We start from the raw sequence: 12,611 nt of genomic DNA, 5'->3' as shown, positions 1-12,611 counted from the left end.
TCTCCTACCACTTAGCGCTGGTTTCCAATGGCAGCCCTGGAGCAGGGGAATTGCTAGTGAGATTAGCTGGCGTTAGCTCCTCCTCTGTGGGTCACACTCACAGTCAGGCCAGGCTAGTAGCCGGCACACTGCTTCCATGCTAACCTTTCGCACAGAAATGGATTAATCATATTTTGAAAAAAAATGTCCTACATCTTTTTTAGTGAACAATGTAAGTTTATATTTAAATCATTCTGCTTTTGTCGCGCCGTTGGCTTTGGTGATGGTTCTATTTTTGCAAGTCTGTGGAGGTGGGAACGGCCTCCCTTAACCTGAAGGATTTATGAAAGGTGTGTTTGTGTAGGATTAAACAGTGTTTGCTTTATAGTGATCATTGGTTTGGCTTAGACTAACTTTCTCTTGCACATTGCCATGTAAAGATACAATCATGTTCTTTCCCTTTACAGCATTTAATGGAAGTATATTAATATTATATTGTGTATTTTATTGGAAGTCTGATAAATGTTAGGATACGTCTGTGATCTACAAAGATGAACAAGATGAGAAAACCGGGATGGGCTTTTGAAATTCAGACTCTGCTTTGATTGGTTATGAAAGTAGGAACCACACACCACTCTAGCAAATAGACAGTGAGAGACCTATTCTCATCCTCACTGATCTGACACTATTTTTGAAACGCTGAATGTAAACATGATGTACTGTATCTCAATTTAGCTTTAAAAATAACAAAACATTAAGCTAAACATTCTGATTACTGAATGCCTTGATCATTAAGATTACATTTTAACTAGCTACTGCATGAAGGTTCTGCACTTACCATTAATATGATGTGCATCAGTGATAATGAAGCCTTTCCTGAAAAATAAGCCCTTTTATATCAGCCTGGTTTAGTCCTACTGTAATACAAAAAAAATCATAATGTCCTCCAATTTTGTAATCCCTCAGTTTAATCCCTTAGTATCATTTATCAGCATCCAGCACCTACAGCTCCAATGTGTTAAATCCAACATAATAACACAACATGAGCCCTACAAATAACTATGTATCCAGTCTTTGTGCTGAGGGTGTTTAGTTGGACCAGAACAGAGCACATGTTTTATTGAGGCGTCATTTGAATGTCTCACATTTCAACTTTGTTAACTCACAACTCTATAAAGACAGGAGGACTCTGTCATTGTTTACACAGCTAAAGCCACAAAACCCCCAGTTTAACTTTAAGTATCCATGTAATTGCTCTCTAGCTCAATTGGATGTTGTTTGAGGTTAGTTCCAGGATGATGTGGTCGGTGTGACAGACTTCTAAATACGAGATGAGTCACTTATCTGTTTACACCTGATAGTGTACAGTAAATGGCATGAATGAACTAGAAATGCAACAAAACAGGTTGAGCATTTAACATTGAGGTAGCTATACTGGTTCTTCTGTATGTATCAGTGTAAATGTATTCCTCTGTGTTTGTTTTGAAATTGATTAATACCAGTATAAGCTCACCAGTGCCACACTGCCAGTCCTCCCAGCTGCCACTTTCCTCTTTCCTAACCGCAACCCTTGTGCTTTTTCTTCTCAAAGGAGATCTCTCCTGAAGATGTTTCCACAATCAGGGAAATCGATTGTCTTTGACAACTTTCCAGATCCCACTGACACCTGGGAAATCATTGAGACAATCGGCAAAGGGACCTACGGTAAAGTTTACAAGGTGCTCAACAAAATTGATGGAAGTAAAGCAGCGGTGAAGATACTGGACCCCATCCATGTAAGTTGACCTTGAATCTCCATTATGAATTATTTTTGATCCAAGCCCAAATCCTATATTCTACTGCTCTCTTTGTAGTAGTCTCAACTCTATTGTTTTTGTAGTGTTTTGGAAAATGCCCATACTCCGGGCACGTGCTGCAGTCAGTGCTTGTTAAAGTAGCTGTAAGCTCCTGCATTGTTTATGCCCTTGGTGGAAGCGGAAGGAGGACATGTAGCTGTCTTATGGCCTTAAATCTGGTGCATTTATAGCATCTGTATTTTAAAGTTTTAGACACCAACACAGATTAAATCAGCATTTTAACTTTTTTAATCTCCTTTGCCTTTTCTCAAACCTGTAGTTTGCTTTCATCGCTCTTCGTAAATTCAGACTTCCACATTGCATCAAGATCTTGTAATATATAAGATATAAGACTTTTATTTTCATTCATTTTTCACATAGACAATGTAATTGAATAATACATTTTATGTATAAAAACCTTTCGGGACACCCAAGGACACTTAACACAGTAAACCAAAACATTCAGAAGACAAGATAGACATTGTGGAAATGAAACAACAGTACGTATATATGCATGCACATACAAACATAGACACATGCATACATACTCAGAAATACACAATAAAGCAGCTTTGCAACAATTATCATTTGTACATCTCATAATACACAAGGAAATGTCAGCCTAGATCGTTTTGACTTCAAGAAGCCACAGATGTGCACCAGCACAATTTTTCTTAACGATCTGCGGCACAACACTCCATAATTAAAAAAGCAGCATTATGGTCGTGATCAGTTTTTTTCCAAGAAAGCAGTGTTAGTCACTGTCACCTTACAACAAGAGGTTCCTTGGTTCAAACCTACCGAGCATCTCCACAAAGTGTGCATGTTCTCCTCGTGGCTGCATCTGTGTCAGTGGATACTCCAGCTCTTCCTTGACTGGTGACTCTGAATGTCCTGCAGGTGTTTGAATGAAAGTTTGTTTGTCTCTGTGATAGATTTTTGATCTGTCCAGGGCAGAGGTTGCGCTAGACTTTTTCGTCGCCGGTCATTTTGACTGACGGGGTCATAAAAATTCCGTCATAATCTATTTTTACCGGTCACTTTAATTTTTTTTTAATGATAATAATGCCGTATTCAATAGCATTCAATTTTAATTCATGTTTAATTCATATCAAGTCCAAACAAATTACAGAGTCGGCATCAGAGCACATCTAACTGTGCGGTCAGTCAGTGAATGCGGGGGTCACTTTCTGCCACTCAACATCTAAATACAACGTAAATACGTGATGCTGACATCAGTTTTCTGTCAACAATCAACATGCTAACCCATGTGTTATACCAAAACATCCAAAGGAGCACGTTTTCACATGCACTCGCACCGCATAGTGCACTGGCGTTAGCTCTCTCTCTCTCTCTCTCTCTCTCTCTCTCTCTCTCTCTCTCTCTCTCTCTCTCTCTCTCTCTCTCTCTCTCTCTCATTTCTCTTTTACGCACGCACGCAGCCATTGCGCATCACTGAAACAACTGAAGCTGTAGACCACACAGCCAGATGCAGCACAAATGCAGACAGGACAAGACCCACTCAGCTTTAAGTGTTATAAACAATGCCACGGCGGGCAAAATACATTAAAAGAGGCTTAACGTTACCTTTAGAAGAGTTGTATGCGGCGAGTGTGTGAAACGGTGATGTCCTACCCCCACCGCTCTACCTGTACCGAGACACACCGCTGTGTAGCTACAGCTACGTAACTTAACAACAGCTGACTACTGTCGGTCCCTCGGACACTGCAGCTGAATCTCGCCCGTTAAATCATTATCGACCGTCATATTTGCACTGACACGACTCCCAGTCAACATTTAATCCACTTGAAGGAGTTTGAATACTGTGGGGAAGCTTTCTGTCTTCTTCTCTGTTGTTAGTGTGGCTACAGCGCCACACACGCTCCACACAGGCCTAGAGGAGGTACTACAGCGTTTTCTACTGAGCGCACCAGCCAGCTGTGAGGTTTTTTTTTTGTTTTTTTTTAATCTAATTCTCACCGTAGTGACTTTGTGACATTGTATAACGTTATCCACTGCTCCATTTATTGATTATCCACCGGCTTCATTGTAAACAAATGCACATGGCCAGACGGCCATGGCTGTGAATTGCAATCTGTCAAAATGACGGATGGCCTCAAAATTTTTCCGTCACCGTTTTAAAAAAACGGTCAATGACGGAAAATATCCGGTTAACGCGACCCCTGGTCCAGGGTGTACTCTGCCTATTGCCCACCATCAGTTGGGGGATTTGCTTGTTAATCTCCAGTAGATCTGATCATCATCCCAGTGACCGATTAATTCGCCCTCCCCCCGACAAGATAAACATCATGCTGCTCTGCTTTATTGTCTGCACAGGACGTGTAGAAAGGTGGTTTCTGCTGCTGATGGGGATCAGCAGCAGGTTATGTCAGCAAACTGCTCCTGCTGAATTGTTCATCATCAGCAGGACGTTTCATATGCAGCAGTAGACTGTCATCATTTTGGACTACTTTGCTCGAGCGGGGCTTCAGCATCGAGCCAAAACATATTTGCCCTGAAGCAAAGAACAGTTTGACATACAGCAGAGATACACGATGTTACTACATGATAGTGTGGGTGTGATTTCATCCATCAAAGCAGAGGACGACAGGATTTTCCACTAAGTGAACATTACTTAGCAGGAGGTCCTACATTTCTGAGCAGCAATGAAACAGAACATTTGATTAGATCACTTTGTGTCCTCACAGCTGACTTTAGGAACAAAGGCTTTAATGCTTTTTCTTTTGTGGTGCAGCTTTAAAAAGTTCTCAAAAACAGCTATTAATAATAAGTTGTCAGCGTTCCCTGTATAGACAGATAACCCATGTTGTCTGTCGTGTAGGTACAGTGAACTGTATGGCTTATTTAGCAGCTCTAATGAGCAGCTATTTTTATATGATTCAGCCCTCGTCTTAATGAATGTCTCATTAGCCATTTTTTTCTTTTGGTAGTGTTTCTCATTATTGAGAAATGATTATCTTCAGACCAGTAATCTGTGAGGACCATCATTACCACCATTATTATGACTGGATTGATTATTTCATTTATCGATCTGTTGCACATTGTACAGCTACTGGGACGCCCTACATGTGTCATGTGATCATGCTTGGAGTCATGTTCATGAAGAACTTCAGTTTTCTGTTACATTTTGGTGAAAAGAAAAAAACATTTAATACGAACTTCAGCTAGAGCAGTGGTTTCTAACCAGGGATCAGGATCCTACAAACGGCTGCAAGATGAATCAGAGAGTCAAGATCAGATTATGACTTTCCTCTGATAATATATTTATTCTCGTTACGAAAACTGAATGTTTACAATTTTTTGGGCTTTTAAACGATATATTAGAAAATATTCTTATGACCTGTTCTGTTCTGTAACAAGTTTCACATGAAGGTAGTATAATTTTAGTATAAAGGTAGTATAATTTTAAGAAGAAACAGGTCAAAGGTCATGATACTGAGATGTGACACAACTCTAGAGACAGCTAACATGATATTACTGTGCTTGTGCTAAATACAGATTTGTAGATGTACGTATATCCATAAGATTTCTATGTGAAATGGTTGTGTCTTGTTAGGCTTAATTACACAGTGTGAGCGCAACTTGGAGTGGAAGAGTGTCTCATAATTGTTGTAATTAAGATGTCCTGGATTTGCCCTTTGCGCCCACTCTGTCAGTGATGGAGACCTTACATGCTGCCCCAAAGAGCAGCAACAACAAAAAAGTTCATCATTTGCGAGACGAGGAGATGGGTTGAACTGTCATTCATGTTCTCAGCTAAGTAGTTAGCTTAGCTTAGCATTGATTGGAAGCAAGGGAGAAAAGAGCAACCTGGCCTTAACCCAAAAATGCTTTCTCCTACTCATTGACGCATCAGTGATCTGAAGAAAGGCCTTTCACACTGTATCTTTAACTGTTTCCAGCCTTGATGCTAAGCCAATCTAACAGGATACTGATGATAGTTTGATGCGTTATTCACTGTACAGATGAGGAAGTGATATCAGACTTCTCAGTATTGGGTATAGATCACCAGTACAACATATACTAAATGTAGTCAAATAAATACTGAATAAAATGGCATTAAAATTTACTTTCACTGGTGTCTACGTGTGTGCAGTGCATTTGAAACTGGAGCTGGCCCTGTGAAGACGGCTGCAATGATATAAACAAAACTGTGTTCCATTCAGACAATGAGCATACAGAGGATGAGAAACTAAAAAGCACCTTTCCTAAAAACTCCTTTAAAGCTGATTTCACCCTTATTAGACCATTTGCCAGTCTGGAAAAACGTTATAACTTTGATCTGTGTCCTTACTTTGCAGGATATCGATGAAGAGATTGAAGCAGAGTACAACATCCTTAAAGCTCTGTCTGATCATGCCAATGTTGTCAAGTTCTATGGGATGTACTACAAGAAGGATGTGAAATGCGGGGACCAGTTGTGGCTAGTGCTGGAGGTAAGAACACCCATATTTGAATAGAAAATCAATGCTGTGTTGTATTTCTTACAACCCATACATTTGAATGAGGATTTAACTGGAATTCGTCCGCATACCGTGGCTGTATCGGGCAGACAAGGGCGTGCAAGTGCCGATTTAAGGCTCTGGTTGTACTTCTCACCACATGTCTCGCCAGGTATATGCATCGGTGACCAAATCTGGCCACGGATTATGTCACAGTTTAAGCCAACATGGACAGTCTAGGAGTTTACTTATAGGCCACCTGGAGGATTTGGTCACAAGCCAGTTAGCATCATTGATGTGATGGGGGCGCGTGCTTGTGTGTTATAGGATTTATGTTTACAGTGGCTCTCTCAGTAAGTTAGTTGATACAAATGACAACAGAAATTAAAAAGTCTCTTTGCTGTTTTCTCTTTATTGGATTTCAGGAAAAATACAATGAAATAGTGGAAACAGTAGAGTATTATGTAAGGTTGGTGGATTTTCACAAAGACTGCTCAATTCACCATGCATAATTGGTGATTGAGCAAAGCAGTGCATTTGGCAGCTTTTTGCACCGGCTGTTGTACAGCAATTGTTTCATCCAGGTTTGATTTTTATTATACTTTATGAAAAGGTTCAAGGGGACCTTGCTGCTGCTGCTGCTTTCTGTTCTAAAAAAGCCTTACCTCCATTCCCCCAGTTCTTCATCTTTCATATGTCATTGCCTTCTGTAGCCCTTTTGAAATGTCAGGTTGCAGACAAACATGTAATGGAGGTCAACCTCAGCAGAGGAAAAGTGTTTGTTGGGTCCGACACGGTGGGGGACGACAGTTTTCTTTACCTTTTGACTTTTTGACTCTGTAATTTGTGTTCTTGCTTTGGTAGTGAGCAGAACAAACCTGGAGATGTCTGGTAAACACGCTCCACAAACCTGAAAAGGATTGGAAAAAAAAGAATGCGGGAATGTGTCACAGCCATCACCCACAAGGCCTTTGAAGTATTTTTGGTTTTAAATAAAATGTGATTGAGCATTTGTAATCATGCTACCACGGTAACTCAAGAGATAGGAAAGTAAGTTGGACTGTCAGACCAGGCTGTTCCACCTCTCTGGTCCACATTGAAATATCTCACCAGTTATTGTATGGATTACTGTCACATTTTGTGCATTCATGGTCCCCAGAGGATGAACATTTAGGATGAACATGGGAGGTTTGGAATTTTTGCTTTACAGTCACTTAGTTCCAGTTCAAAGTTAAATAACTCAACAACTACTGCATGGTATGCCATGAAACTTGGTGCAAATATTCATGTTCCCCAGAAGGTGAAACCCAATAACTGGTGATCCACTGACTTTTTTATTTGCAACAATAGCAGGTTGTTATTTTTGCTTTTATTGCCAATGGTAGTATGCTAAAACCCCAACAATAGACTGCAACAATGGCAAAAAGAAAAGTATCTGTCAAGTGTTTTTATAAGGTCTATGGCTACACAACAATGTTGCCATTTAAATCAATCAGTTGATCTTTTTTGCCCCACTGTTTGGAAATCACTAAAGACTAATATCTCCAGTTTTCTAGCTCATGCACGGTCTAGCCCTTTAAAACCTACCTTTATAAAATAGAAACTGATTCAGCAGCACCAGAAATATAAACAAAAAAAGGTAAAATACAACTAAATGCTACAATGTCATCTGTAGTGATTTTTCAGTATACAGTTCAATTAAATGGCATTCTCCATCCTTCAGTAAATAGTTTATATATGCATGGTCTTTGGTTTCAAAGTAACTCCATGACTCCACTTTGACAGCAATGACCATCTTGATTAACACTGTACAACTGGGCTGTTCCATTTTCCATGAGCAGGTACAGCAGCATGAGAGCTCAGTGCCCATATTTCTGTAATCCAAGCTCAGTGGGTTCTGCATCAACAGCAGCAGTGTTATGCTAACCCACTAGATAGTTTTCACCTCTCCAGCTTGTGTTTCCTTCACTTTTCATCGCCACCCTTCCTCCTGACCTTTGCAGAGGACTTTGCTCAGATATCAAGTACAATCTAAGATGCTGGATAATCAGAGCACAGGGAAACAAAGACCTGTATCCGATAAGGTGGTTCCTGTTGCACTGTACTGACTGTTAGATTTGTATCACGTCGTTAGTTATTTCAATCTTGCGTGGCTCCATTTCTGAGTAAAACTACAAATATTGTGTTAGTGGAGTTCACCCTATTAACCCTGCTTCCTCTGTGGATTGCACTATCCATTTTCAACATTTCCCTTGCAAAGGTCTGCAGCCAGCAATACAAATCTGGTGGCTAATCCTGAGGCTGAAATCACTGCCTGACAGTTTAGCAAGTGGCTGTGTGGAGCTGAGTGTGTGTATGTGTGTATGTGTGTGTGTGTGTGTGTGTGTGTGTGTGTGTGTGTGTGTGTGCTCTGAAGTAGATGCACATGGGGTTTTTAGAGGTGAAGAGACAGGAAAGCAGGGGGCGAGGTGGTCATTCACCATGGTTACTGTCCCTCCTTTCTAAACTGTAATTTTCCATCCTTTAGCTCTGCCGAGAGGAGCCTTTCTCTGCCCCGCGCCGACAGCAGACCTCTCATTATGAACAGAATTCATACAAATTGCATCCTCTACTTTGTTAGCCCCCTCATTGGAGTGTGCAGGCTTTTGGCTTTGCCCTCGTAGTGTGCTCCTTTTTTATAAGGCTTCGGATACGTGCGCAGATGAGTGAGCTTTCATGTATGACAGCCTAATTTTGCTCCCAGAGAGCTTAAAAATACTTCAAAGATAGCGACGATGGAGTGACTTTTATTCCCTAATTGGAAATAAAAACTGGATTTTGATGCACATTTCAATTGTGAACTCCGATGTTTTATCCAGAGGCTTTGGACATTTAGTCCAACCTTTTAAAAGCTCATCATGCAGAGATGTATCTCATTCTCTATTATGCAAAATGAAAAGGCACTATGTTGAAATGCTAAATTGAAATGATATAACTTTGGGGCCCACATTGAATCTTGATTTCTAAATTGGTTTTACAGAATTGAACTGTTGGTTCTCTACCACTGTTTAGAGAAACCATTTAACCAAAAGAAACATTTGTGATCCATTTTAATCTTGCAGTGGTGCCTGAAACTACTGCTTATACCTGTGGAAAAATAAACTGATTTGAAGTATTTTGGAAAGACACTCATCAAGACAAGGTCTGACAGTTCACAGAGAATTGTGTACAGGCTAAACTCTCATCAAGTATTTAAAAATTCATGGGCTCAGTCATTACAGGAAATTGAAGAAGTAACTGGGCATGAAGGGCCTTTGTAAGGACCAAAATTGCATTGGCATTGTCAAGAGTTTCAGTTTGAGCAGAGAGAGATGGAAGACCTTGTCAAACTGTCTGTGCAGCAGCACATTAAACATGCCTTGATGGTAGAGAGGCTGAAAGGGAGCCACTTCTGCATAAAAAACACCACATGACAGCCCACCCAGAGTTTGTCAAATGGCACTTTTAGTAGAATTTATAGGTGATAAAAGCAGTGAGATTTGGGGGTTTGGTCATGACAGAGACACTAATGAATGAAGCAAAGATTCCCTGAGTTGTCTAAGAAAGGCCATTCACTTGGAAAGTACAAATGTCCTTGGACCTGCAAGTATGGAAGGAACTGATGGATGAAACCCAAGTAAGCAGAGCCAAAAAAAAAACACACAATTCACATTTCTCTTAATGTTAAAGGGATAGTTCAACATTTTGGCAAATTGGCCCATTGCCATAATCCCTACTAGGGCTGTCAGTTTTTAGAAAAATGAGGTTCGAACGATTATTGAATGACCCGTAATTCGTTCGGATATATTCAAATATTACACTCCACCCCCCCACCCCCCCACCCCCCCCCCGGCTGCGCCGCCGCAGCACACACAGTCGCGGTGTTTTATTTTGAAAATTGACCGGATACTCTCGTTGTTTCATGTTTGACTTCCTGCCCAGCTTGACGCGATTGCTCGCGGCTCTCACACAAAATAGACCAGACGCTGCACGGCGCGAGCCGGCCGCGGAGGTGCACGCCGCGACACCACACCAGCGGTTAATATGGGCACAGAAAGTAAACTGGCTCCGCTTCTCGGCTGTTCGCGGCCCTTCCGCGTCCGGTGGACGTTCCGCGGCGCTATGCAGGCGCCGGGCACTGCAGCCAAAGACGGTAAATAGAGTATCTTTGCTGCAGCCTGCATATCGAGCAGGTCATTACTGCTCGAATACGAACTTTTCCCCCCACATTTGAACGAATATTTGAATGTCGAATAAAAAGTGACAGCCCTAATCCCTACAGTATAGTCTTAGCAGTAGGTTTGTTACCTTTAATTGTCGGTGCAAGCTATTTTTAGAACGGCGGAGCAGAGCCGCGAGCTGCTCAAAGCTACGCTAATGGGATTTCTTGGTTTCCCTCATCAAACTCATCAGATACACAATCCAACAACTCCAAAACGCTCTGGTGGACAAGTTGTGACCTGCACATTCACCACACTATGAGATAATAACGGAACATTACGAAACAGTAATGAGTGAGTTGTTTTCGGGGTGAATGCAGAGACTGCTTGCAGAAAAACTGCCCCCTATTGGAACGCAAATCAGCGGTTTTGCATTTAAACAACTCTGTCTTGTAACGTTCAGTTATAATCTCATAGTGTGGTGAATGTGCAGGTCACAACTTGTCCACGAAAGCGTTTTGGAGTTGTTGGATTGTGTATCTTATGAGTTTGATGAGAGAAACCAAGAAATCCCATTAGCCCTGGTAGCGTAGCTCTGAGCAGCTCACGGCTCTGCTCAACCGTTCTAAAAACAGCTTGCACCGACAATTAAAGGTAACAAACCTACTCTTAAAACTATAGGGATTATGGGCCAATTTGCCAAAATGTTGAACTATCCCTTTAAATCTATTAAAGCAAAAAGACTGGATGTTTTTGCATGTTGTATGGCAAAAAAAAAATCTCCATCCAAACCGGATACTTTGGCTCATCCCTTCTCGGTGCCTCTTTGATGGACACCGTCACCTGCGTTTACCGCCATCAGTCTCCGTCCGACTCCTCCTGACCTCCACACTCATTAATTGACAATGAGGTTTAAAATGGTATTCCTTGTTCCGACTTTTCAATAAACAGTGCCAGAAAGTAGACACCTCAGCTTTTATGCCCATGTAAGCGATAAGGCCACCACAACAATAGGAGTGCTTACTCTGGAGGCAGTCCAGTGTGTCACACACGCACACACACACACGCACACAAACTCACACGCTTCATTCAGTGATATAGACATGATGCAACTCTCTGCTTCTATTAACCTGGCAGGAAATAGAAGTACAACCACGGGTTTATGTTTGCAGGGAAAAGGCGTATCAAAGATAGTTAAAGTCAGCACCTGCGTGGTCGCGTGGCCCCATTTGTTTCATCTTCACGTTTGTTTCATCTGCTTCTTTTGCTCGTCTTTGATCGACTCCTTTCATTTACATGACTAAACGAGCACCTGACCTCATTTGTAATGGAGAGCATGCCACTCCGTGTTCAATGTATTCAGGTTATTCTTTGAAAACTGGTCATTCTGGTGGAAACTCACACGCACATGCAAGATGGAGCCGACAGACTTGAATCTTAACATGCCTTTTATATTAGAAAGTTTCCTCTTCTGTCGCCACCCCTTCCTTTTATTTTGTCAGATCAAACTGCCTCAGAATTAATTAGGTAGTATTAATTGCTACTATCAAAAATAATTACCAACCACACGACGCATTTTATTTTTTAAATGGGTAGCAACTATTCAGCTGTATAAGTATACATGAATTTTATTGACATGTTTTGCTGAAAGTTTCAATTTGTTCTTGTGCTGTTTACTCTGACTCTCTGTCGCTTTATAGTGAATGTGTGAATAGGTGTTTGACTTTCCTCCTCAACCACTGTCTTCATTTGATGATGATGTGTTGGCAGGAAAACACAAATCAGTCACAGGGAAAATCAGTTGCTTTGCTTCACATATGATTTTTTTTCTTGAGTGATCTATAGCAGCTAGGGGTGTAACGGTTTTTGTATTCGTCCTGTGCCGTCACGGTACGGGGGTCACGGTTCGGTGCACACAGTCATACGACGAATACATCTGAGTATTAAAAAAAGAAAAGAAAAAAAAGGCGAGTCCTCATTTTAAGAAGAAAAGTGACGAGAGCAAATATCATGGATGTATTATAAGACCATGGCAAAGATACTGAGTCTATAGTGTGGAGTTGGAGCATAGACTGTATATAAAAAGGATTTTTACTTTTATTACAGAAGATGGTTTTTAGTTTTACATTCAATTGGTGTCTGTCTGTTGTACTGAA

At 41.1% G+C, this 12,611-nt stretch overlaps 1 protein-coding gene across 1 annotated transcript in view; it reads left to right on the top strand.

Annotated features, from left to right (window-relative positions):
• Positions 1-1,586: 1,586 nt before the first annotated feature.
• The window catches only part of LOC311003613 (myosin-IIIa-like), a gene marked incomplete at both ends in the record, with an annotated part of 28,004 nt that continues 16,979 nt past the window's right edge, over positions 1,587-12,611 (top strand). The window contains 2 exons of the mRNA XM_083995399.1: positions 1,587-1,754; positions 6,137-6,271. Of these exons, the coding sequence (XP_083851525.1) occupies positions 1,587-1,754; positions 6,137-6,271 (303 nt within the window). The remainder of the gene's footprint in view (positions 1,755-6,136; positions 6,272-12,611) is intronic.

This window comes from Trachurus trachurus (assembly GCF_905171665.1).
Source record: "Trachurus trachurus genome assembly, chromosome: 20".
In the NCBI taxonomy this organism is placed as follows: Eukaryota; Metazoa; Chordata; class Actinopteri; order Carangiformes; family Carangidae; genus Trachurus; species Trachurus trachurus.
Note: the sequence above shows the minus strand (reverse complement) of the source record. Positions and strands in the feature narration are given on the sequence as shown.